Source organism: Meriones unguiculatus, chromosome 3, assembly GCF_030254825.1.
Source record: "Meriones unguiculatus strain TT.TT164.6M chromosome 3, Bangor_MerUng_6.1, whole genome shotgun sequence".
NCBI lineage: Eukaryota > Metazoa > Chordata > Mammalia > Rodentia > Muridae > Meriones > Meriones unguiculatus.
Genome location: NC_083351.1, coordinates 49,688,345 through 49,699,244, shown reverse-complemented (window position 1 = coordinate 49,699,244; position 10,900 = coordinate 49,688,345). Strand labels below are relative to the sequence as shown.

At 38.7% G+C, this 10,900-nt stretch overlaps 1 protein-coding gene across 1 annotated transcript; it reads left to right on the top strand.

Annotated features, from left to right (window-relative positions):
* Positions 1-5,769: 5,769 nt before the first annotated feature.
* LOC110542657 (putative vomeronasal receptor-like protein 4) lies at positions 5,770-6,724 on the top strand. The gene has a single exon (XM_021629203.2). It carries the CDS (start codon positions 5,816-5,818, stop codon positions 6,722-6,724), a length of 909 nt encoding a protein of 302 aa, XP_021484878.1. The 5' UTR covers positions 5,770-5,815.
* The last annotated feature ends 4,176 nt before the right edge of the window (positions 6,725-10,900 follow it).

Below are 10,900 nucleotides of genomic sequence, written 5' to 3'. Positions count from 1 at the left end.
TGTTTTCCCCAAGTGTGTTTTGAAGAGGTGACATTTTTTTAAATTTTAGCCAAAGAGCTGTTAATTTATAGGTGACACCCTGAAGCCACTCTCAAGTAAATATGGAGGCCACCACAAATATTTTGGGGTCAGGAAGGATACCTTAGGGAATCGGAAATACTTTCTCCTTTAAAAAAAGTGATATGATTATTGTTGCTTTTCTTTTGTTCACAAGGTTGGGATCAATTAATTCACACAGACCTGTCTGACTTGGAGGGAATAGCTCACACAGGAGAAACCCAGAGCTCAGCTCAGCTGTTGATACTAACTGTTTTCCTGGAATTAGGGAAGTTCACTTTTCCATTTGTTGGTACCACTTTCTAGCACCCTCAGGGCAGAACTGCCTCATTCAAATGACATAATAATTATGGGACTAGAGGGAGATGAGCTGATTATATTTCTTCCTTATAACTACTTCTTAGGGCGTCGTTTTATATAGATGTTTTCAGAGGCCCAGCCAGGTGAGTGTTTCTTTTTCTCTTCATTCATAGTGAGAGCTGTAAGTAGGTGTCGGAAGGAAGCAAAATTCTCTGTAATAAGTGATTTGAGAAATGTCTGCTTAGAATATTTATTTTGAGCTGCACAGAGTACTAAGCATACAACAGATGCTTGTAGACACAAACATATCAGTGTTACGATTAACAAAAGAACATAGATTTCACTTAACATGATCTTTGATTATATATGTTATACTAGAAGGGGGCTTACTGGAAAGAGGACAGGGTCCTTGTGAAAAGATGGATAGAGAGACAGGACAGGCCAATAGGGTGAAGATGATCAATGGGTATTATATATTAAATAAAAATATCATGAAACATGTCAACATATATATATGAATGTATATTAATATGAATATAATTAATATGAATATATATATAAATTAGCTCTTGATGCTATATTTTAAAGAGCATATCTGAAATAGGATTCTCCTGAATGTGTAATCTAAGAATTTTAATAATATGGTTCCACGTAGGTATTGCCAATTGTGTTAATTTTTTCATTCCTGGAACAAACATGAAATAACTTAGAATATGAAAAACCAAGAACAGGTATCAGTTTAAAGACGTGCACTGATAACATTAAGATACATTTAAATTATATTTTGTATTTAATCACTTTACTGCTTTTCTCAAGTTAACTGGCTGTATCCATTTAATTATATGAAACTTAAGCCAGGAATATATAATTATTAAATAATTTATAGTTTATCAGTGATTTTCTATTCTGATAACTTTGCATATAATTAATAACTCTTAGGAAAGTAAAATATAACATTGGCTTAGCATTAAATAATAAGTTTAAAAAACTTTTAGATAGGTTTGTTTATTCTATTGCAATAACTTCTAAAAACATAATTTTGGAGAGATTTCAAAAGCATTTGGAAATTCTCATCATTTATTAAATCTTTTAAAAATTACCTTTCCACAAAAGGTACACAGAATAATTTTTAGTAGGCATTTGAGTGTTTCATTTAAATTTTAGTTTTAATACTTCAGGTTTCCAAATTGAACTTTGTAACATTGTTATCAATATACTATTGAGCGTGCTTTTCATTAGCTGTGTGAAAAATATTTTTATTTCTCAAATAGTATAAAATTACTCAAAGTCCAAAATCCCAAAAGTTTCCTCCAATAATTACAAAATACAATTGTTCATTATAAAATATGCATTCACAAAAAATGTCAAGTAAGTTTAAATTTAGGTGATGAATGTCACACGTCCAGTTTTATTTTGCTGGAATATAATTTACTAGTGTGTTTGAGATTAAAATGGAAAATGAAGGCAGGTATGGTAGCACACACCTACAATCCCAGCATTTTCAAGGCTAAGTTTGATTGAAGTCACTCTGAGCTACAGGTTGAGATCCCATCTCTCTTTCCCTTACACACACACACACACAAACATATACACACATATCAAAATTAAACTGTAAAATCCATAATGTAGAGTTTTATCATTTTAAGCAAATGGAACAACATGATTCCAGTTAATGTCATTAAGGTACTGGGCACAGAGTATCAGCACCATAAACAACAAATGATAAAAACTTGAGTTTATGCTTGCAAGCATTATATAATTTTTAGTTTATTTTGAGTAATTAACATGAAATGTCCATACCAGTGCACTAGGCAAGGCCTACAGATCTGATCATGTCAACTGGAAAACAGAGGACACATTCTGCATTTTCCTAAAAGTTCATTTTATTACAAAACATTTTATATTAATCTTAGTTTTTCACTCAAATGATTTACAGGTATTCATGTTAAGAGCCCTGGCACACTATGCTATTGCTCTATTCTTAGTCTCAGTAGTCTAATAATCTCTCTCTCTCTCTCTCTCTCTCACACACACACACACACACACACCATGATAAACAAACAAACAAATAAACTTTTCTAGGAAACAGTTTTATATCTTCCCCAAATTCACGCCCTACCACCTGTGACAAAGCTCTGGACTGATTGCTTCCCCAACAGTCTCACAGTGACACTCTGTTACCGCCTCTGCTTTATCTCAAGGGAACTGGCTTGTGAGTATGCGATTAGAACATTCTAGTCAGGGTCTGTGTGTTTCCAGTTATACCTGCACAAAATCAACTTCCACAGAACAAGTCATAATTTAAATTATTTAAGAGTGTCAGGTAATAGCTATGAATGAATACCTTATTAATAAGTGATCAGTATTCATTCCTGCTTTCTTTACCTGTTTTATAAAGGTTCCATGGAGCTAGCTTGGGTAGCTAAGGTCTTCATTTCCTGAGATTCCTGAAGACTTAGGTTTGTCACAGTCTGTGGACAGTACAGCAGGCAATACCATGTATCTTGTCACCAGAAAGTCACATACTCACTCTATGTTCTCCTTAACAAGCAATACTGCTTTAAGGTTATTGCTCACTAAGTACGGGAAATCTTAAAATGAAAATGATGCTTTTGATTTAGTATATTTGTATGTTCCTTAGATTAGTAAATCTCCACAAAGATCATCATAAACTCATAAAACAAGACTGTTGTAGAATCAAACACTGTGATAATGAAGGGGTAAAGTGATATTCCTTGGAAGAATGTAGAGCTATGCACAAAATAATCTCTTGGTCTCTTTCCTTGCAGGTCTCTCAGACAGCAGTCTTCACACTGCAGTCTTTTGTACTGGGGTCAATTTAATAGTGATGGCTTCTCCACTCTTGTTCATGGTCATGGATACACTTTGGGCTTTAATACTTACAACCAAAATTACAATTTAATTTACTGTGAAAACCCACAGAACTGCAATTTTTTTTCAAATAATACAAATGGATTTTCTCAGTGTTAACAGCTCTGTAGCCATGGCAGCTATGGCCTTTTGTCCATTCTCAGCTTCAGTGAACTCCAGAGAAAGATGCCACTTGATCAATTAGAAGATGTGTCGTTTCCTGTATGTGATAAACATTAACAAAGCAATGAATATGAAATAGAAATGTTGAAGTGCATACCTCTGAGAAAAGAAAAACATTTAGATTAGTATTGTTTACTTTTGTTATCATTTCTTTATATTCATAATATTGCATGTGCTGTATTAATACATTTTGATTTATAATTCATAAAAATCACACATATATGGTTTATGCATTTGCAATTTTAAAATTAGAATAAGGCTACTATTCTTTCAGTTTGGAGACTAAGGCTTGAACTGACTATTATTACTGAGCTTGAATTTACTTATTTAAGACTTATTTATTGTATTTTACATATATGAGTATTTTGTTTGCATGCATGTCTGTGTACCACTATTGTGCCATGCAAGAGGGTAATGAATCCACCAGAATTAAAGTTATAGATGGTTATGAGCCACCATATCATCGGTGGGGATCCAACCCAGGTCTTTTGCAAGAGTTAAAAGTGATCTCTTTCCAGACAGATGAATTGGGATAAGAAAGGACACTGATCCATCTATACAGCCCATATATTGGAACTTTGAAAAGACATATCATTACTGTGCAGTGGCCTAAATGTATTTTGGTGAGAGAATCAGGCTGTAGCAATTGGGATGAATGCATTCCTTTACAGATTGAGTTTTTAGGAGCACAAATCATGTAAACATAAAACATGTGATTTATTATGCTATATTCATGCAGGTGTTATGGGATGGTCTCTTCCACCAATTTCTGCATTATTTCTGCATATACATGCGTCTACATATGCAGAATATACAAGTGAATTGAAAATACAAATGGGCACTGTTTCTCACAAGAATCTGGGTCAGTATAGTCATTTTCTATTTCTTTATCAAAAAGTTCATTTTATACTACTGAATTTAATTCACGTAAGTTGATCCTGCTAACCAAGCCAAATAACTTACATAAGCAGCAAAGGTAAGACTGCCAAGTAAAACTGTAAAGATCTCTGGGTGCTGGTGATGTATGATAACACTTGGGACCTTATTTTCCATTGCATGGGAAGGAACCACTTTTAACCAAAAATTACCAAGTAGCATCAGTATATGGTCATCTTTAGCAAGTTCATGTCTGTCATAATGTGTGGTAAATAGTAGTTGTCTTAACATGCCATATTCTCTCTTGTTGGAGGCTCCTAGCTAAACATCATAAAAAATGATTGTGTAGCCTACAGTAACTATGGAGACCATAAAAGCAAAATAGGACTATTGTCAGGATAGGGGTGATGATGGGAGCAATAGAGAGCAGAAGAGCAGAATACAGGTATCTGTCTGATCAGGGAAATGGGAAAGACAGGGCTCCATAGTCTGGGAGGAGGAAGGAAAATACAAAAGGTGGGAGGAAGGAAAAGGTGAGTAGCAGGATACAATTTATTAGATAGCGAAATTGGGAAAATGGGCGAGTTCTTAGGTAAGAGTGAGAAATGAAAATATAGAAGAAGGATGAAATTAGGTAAAATAAAAATATGGATGGCTGAAAAAACCCATAAAGAATCATATTGTTCATAATTTACTTTTGATTATTTATCCCCCCCCCAAAGGAAAATATAGTGTTTGTCTTTATAGCTAGGAGTTAGTTCTTTAATGCTGAACTGGAGTTTAAAAATGACAGGAACTGAACTGGAAACCATATAGACCACTTATAACCATAATGGCTCTACAATTAATAGGGTGTACACTAATGGTCTCCAACTGTATTCTAGATCCTGAGCATTGTAAAAGTTCATGGGAAAACATATAAAAGATGAATTGAGATACACATTTTGCTGATTGAAATAGTGAGATTATCATGAATGTTCACTGTGATTCCATTAGAATTAAGAGTCAAAACATGAATAGTTGCAAAATAGAGCATATTAAATTATATAATATGAGACTGAGTCAATTCATTTTTTGGATTCTTTTAGTGATTTCCCCCTCAGACTGACACAGTTTTGTTCAGTTGTACAAATGCGATTGATAGTCTGTGCTAATCAGTACTGTTTTAGATGTTAACTATAAAATGAGGAAATTTAAATCAATAGGATTAGATTTCTAAGGTATGAGACTCAGGTGTAATACACGCACACTAATTGTGCATTTTTTTTAGATATTACTGTGAATGCATTTGTTATATATAACATGCTATATATACAGGACATATATGGAGGATATATGGAAATGTAGGCTATGATGTACAGTCTGGGACATCAGAAGTTAAAGAGACAGTTAATCAAGAATTAGAGAAAATAGAACAATGATATAGGCATAGTGTCCATTGAATTATAAGTTTGATACAATCTCTATTTTTTTCAGATATAAGAAATATTCCTCCACTATGCTCTTAAGGTGAATATACTTCTCACTTATGTCCTCATTAAAAAATGTCCTCCATTTTCAAGCTGGGCTTGGAGTCCTAGCCAATACGCTTCTCCTTTTTTTCTATACTTTCATAATCCTAGGTCACAGACCTAAGCCCACAGACCTGATGTCTTGTCAACTGTCCTTTGTTCACATAATGATGACCGTTACTGGAGGGGACATTTGGCTTGTAGACATATTTGAGTCACTGAACATTGAGAATGACCTCAAATGTAAGGCAACTTTTTATATAAGCAGGGTGATGAGAGGCCTCTCTATCTGCATCACCTGCCTCCTGAGTGTGTTCCAGGCTGTCACTATCAGTCCCAGTAACTCCTTGTTGGCAAAATTTAAACTTAAGCTAAAAGAACACATGATCCGTTTTTTCTTCTGTGTTTGGTCTTTCAATTTGTCCTTCAGTAGTACCTTAATATTCTATGTTGGTGCTTATACCAAAATGAATGCAACCAACCAGATGAAGGTCACCAAATCCTGCTCACTGTTCCCCATGAATTACATCATCAGAGGATTGATTCTCACAGTGATAACCTCCAGAGATGTGTTTCTTGTAGGAGTCATGCTGACCACAAGTGCATACATGGTGATTATCTTGTTTAGACATCAGAGGCAATGCAAGCATCTTCATAGCATCAGCCACCTGAGAGTGTCCCCTGAGAAAAGGGCCACCCAGACCATCTTGCTGCTGGTGGTTTTCTTTGTGATCATGTACTGGGTGGACTTCATCATCTCAACTACCTCATTCCAGTTATGGAAGTATGACCCCTTCATCCTGACTGTTCAGAAGTTTGTGATAAATGCCTATCCCACCATAACTCCTTTGGTACAAATCAGTTCTGATAAGAGACTAATCGATGTGCTTAAAATCTTGCGATCTAAATGCCAACAGATGTTTTAAAAAACATACTTTTTCTCTTTTTTTAAAAAGGTGTTCATTTTGTTTGCCCTTTTGAGTGCGGTTTCATCCTCTTTGCTAAGGTCCTCGAGGTGTTTAGCTTTCTCATGACTATAAATTTTAGTATGTTTATCATATATTATATGGCTAATATCCACTTACAAGTGAGTATATACTATATGTGTCTTTCTGCTTCTGGGATAGCTCACTTGAGATGATTCTTTCTAGTTCCCACCATTTTCCTGCAAATTTTGAGATTTCCTTGTTTTTAATTGCTTATTAGTATTCCAGAAGGGAAAACAGAATAGACATTGGCAGTAGGAGAAGAGAAAGAAAAGGACAGAAGGCTTCCACAGGGGGCATCTGGAAGATTCTACCCACCAGGATATTGGAGATACTGAGACTCAGAGCCAAACTTTGGGCAGAATTCAGGGAATCATCTAAAAGAAGGGGATATAGAAAGACCCGGAGAGGACAGGAGCGCCACAAAGAGTCCAACAAAGCCAAAAACCTGGGCCCAGGGCATCCTGCAGAGAGTGATACTCTAACCAAGGACCATGCATGGATATGACCCGGAACACCTGCTCAGAGGAAGCCCATAGGGTGTTCAGTTTCTAAGTGGGTTCCCTAGTAAGGGGAGCAAGGGCTGTCTCCGACATGAACTTAGTGGCTGGCTCTTTGATTACCTCCCCCTGGAGGGTGCAGTGTTGCTAGGCCACAGAGGAAGATGATGCAACCCTCATAAGCTAGGGTCAGATAGAAGGGGAGGAAGACTTTCCCTATCACTGGGTTAGGGAAGGGGCATAGAAAGAGAAGAGGGAAAGTGGGTGGGACTGGGAGGAGATGAGGGAGGGGGCCAAGGCTGGGATACAAAGTAAATAAATTGTAATAAACAAATAAATTAAAAAAATTTAAAAGTGATTCATTAACTTCTATTTATATGTACAAGTGCTATTATTAGTTGGGTTGGTATTTACCTTATTTTTTTTCCTTAGGTAGTATTGTTTATAATAATAAGGGTCTGTATGATTAGATTTAAGCTGAAGGTAATGCCAGGACAGGAAAGTATAAGTAATTTTGGAAAAAAATGTCAAGGGTCTTTGTTCAGGAAGCTATTATCACAAGGTCATAAATTGCATTATAGCTTATTTGATTAACAACAGTGGAGAATTTAGGTTCAGGAAGAAAGTGGGGTGCAGCATATTGAGATGAAAGTAGGGGGCTGTTTTGAGCTATGGCATTGAGGAGGAGGCCGGTCTGTTGGAGTGATGCAGCTGGAAGAAGTTTTGGGCCCCATGGCTGTGGAGGTGGGGGATGGGGGTTGCAGAAGGAGTGGTCCCAGTAGCCCTACATTGGCTAAAGGGAAAAACAGTCTCTCTGGCCCAGGCATGCGCTTAAGGAAGCTGTAGTTCCTGGAAGGATAGGAGTGACCACATGTTGAGGAGTGTTGGAGAGGCTGGTGTGCTCTGTACAGCAGCATTGAGGCCCCTCTGCCAGGCCAGGGTGGACTCTTCAGAGTAGGCAGGACTGACATGGACTGAGTGTGCCCTTGCCCAATGGGTGATGAGAAAAGGGGTTACTGGGAAAAGGAGGGGGTTTACAAGAGCCAGAGTCAAGTGGAGGACATAGCAGGCTGAAGAATCAGAGTGTAGAATTTGGAATCAAATTCACAGACAAATCATCTGTTCATACTTTAGGAAGGTTAGATTAGCAGCTTGGTTTAGAGCGACCATTGTCTCTGATGACTGTGTTGTGGTGAAGAAGGGGAAGGGGAGGTGGGGCTCAGTCAAAGGAGACTAAGGTTTACTGTCCAAATCATTGGAGGCAACGGGGTCTTTCAGAGTGACCACCCTTGCTATTAGGACCTGACCTGTAGAACGTTGGCTACAGAGGGAGGGACGAGAGCACAGTTCCCAAAAAACCTGGGAATTCAGACCACTTGATCATATATGCCAATAGAAAAGTTTAAGATCATGAGGACATTAAAGTTAAGAGAGCCCTCTGGTGGCCATTTAGACTAGTTACTGAAGCCAGGTAACAGAACAAATTCATTTTGGGCTCAAAGTCTGTGGCAGTCCCAATTGGGAAATATTTCATAACATGCACCACAAGAGGACAAGAGGGACTGAGAACCAAGTTTAGACCCAGCATCGCTCATTTCCAAGCCTGTTCCGGAAACACAAGCACTATGATACCTGCAGTCAAACAGTGGGGAATGGGGTAGCATTGGAATGGCCGTCTCGTTATCCAAAAGCTCCCCTGAACAAAGATTGTCTTTGTTCTTGCATGGATGGGCTTTCTTGGCTTGGCTGAACCTTGGGGGTGGGGGGGGGGAGAATCTGTGAATACTAGATCTGGAAGAGGCATCCTGTACCTCTTTGGCTGTGGCTGGGACTTGACAACTCACCCTCAGTCAATGTCAGTGGGTTAGGGGCAGAGGGAGAGAGTGTGAAAGTTTCCCATGGGACTGGGGGCCCAGCCTACTGTGCTTGAGGCTCACCTCCTCCCAGGTTACAGCACCAAGAGAACAGGCATTGTCTCTCCCTTGGTGACACAGATACGGGCTGGCTTAGACCAGATTAAATGTAGATAAAGGCAGGTTTATTAGGAGGCAGTTCTCAGGCAGGTTCACTTATCTCACAGCTAGAGGTCAGTGAATTCTTGTACCTGGGCTAAAGCAAGGGACTTTTATAAAGAAAAGGTGAGGAAGGATGACTGTCAGCTAGGAGATGGGATGTTGCCCACATATGGTCAAAAACTGAGCCCTTGGGCAGGAAGTCTTGGGTGAGTTGCTAGAAACACAGAAACTAGGAGTGATGGTAGTTAGCCCAGAGTTTTCTCCCTGCATGCAGGGTTGAGGAAAACAAGCTTTCTTGGCTTGTTCAGGCAAGAGCAGGGATTCCAATCAAACTCTTTCTTTCCCAACTTGCTTTTTGCTTGTGGTGTTTTATCACAGCTATAGAAATCCTAACTAAGACAAGCTCTCTACAGGGTGTGCAGTTGTAAAAATCTTTTCCCATTCTGTAGCTGTGATTTGTCTGAATAATGGTGTCTTTTGTCATAGAGAAGATTTTTAGATCACAAGGTCCTATTCATTAATTTTTGTTCTTAGTGTCTGTGCAATCAGTGTTCTGTTCAGAAAGTTTCATAAGAGCCCTTGAATCACTGAAGGAAGACACCAGACTCAAATGGTATGCAAAAGCAAAAAGCACTTACTCTGCAGAAAGAGCCAGCATGCAGGGGCAAACCACTCAAACAAACGACCATGATGGAAGCTCCCAATCACTTTCTAAAGCCAGTTAGGGGATTCCCAGTCATGGTCATCTGACTTTTGCTAGGATTGGTTGGCCTCATGGTAAGGGGTACTTGTATATTCCTGATTGGTTCAGATCTTGGGGACAAAAGGTCACCTCATATCTAGTTTAGCCCCAGGCCAGATGTCAAGGCAGTCACTGACTGGCTGCCCATCTCCTGTGGAATTTTTTCAGGAACTCCTCAAGCAGTAAAGGGAGAAGGGTGGCAAAAACTTTGGCCTGGCTTTGGAACTAGAAAAGATCATCTTGAGTGAGGTAACTGAGAAGCAGAAAGACACACATGATATATACTCACTTATAAGTGGATATTAGACATATAATACAGGATAATCATACTAAAATCTGTACACCTAAGGAAGCTAAGAAAGAAGGAGACCTTGGGTAAGATGCTCAATCCTCATTCAGAATGGCAAATAGGATAGACATTGGAAGAAGGAGAAAACAGGGAATAGGACAGCAGCCTACCACAGAAAATCTCTGAAAGACTAACCATCAGGATATTGAAGGAGATTCTGAGACTCATAGCGAAAACTTTGGGCAGAGTGCAGGGAAACTTATGAAAGAAGGGGGAGATAGAAAGACCTGGAAGGGACAGGAGCTCCACAAGGAGAGCAACAGAACCAAAAAGCCCAAGGGTGTTTTCTGAGACTGATACTCTAACCAAGGACTATGCATGGAGAGAATCTAGAACTCTTGCACAGAAGTAGCCCATGGCAGCTCAGTCTCCATGTGGATGCCCTAGTAAGGGGAACAGGGGCTGTCTCTGACATGATCTCAGTGGCTGGTTCTTTGATTACCTCCCCCTGAGGGGTGAGCAGCCTTACCAGGCCACAGAGGAAGACAATGCAGTCAGTCCTGACGATAC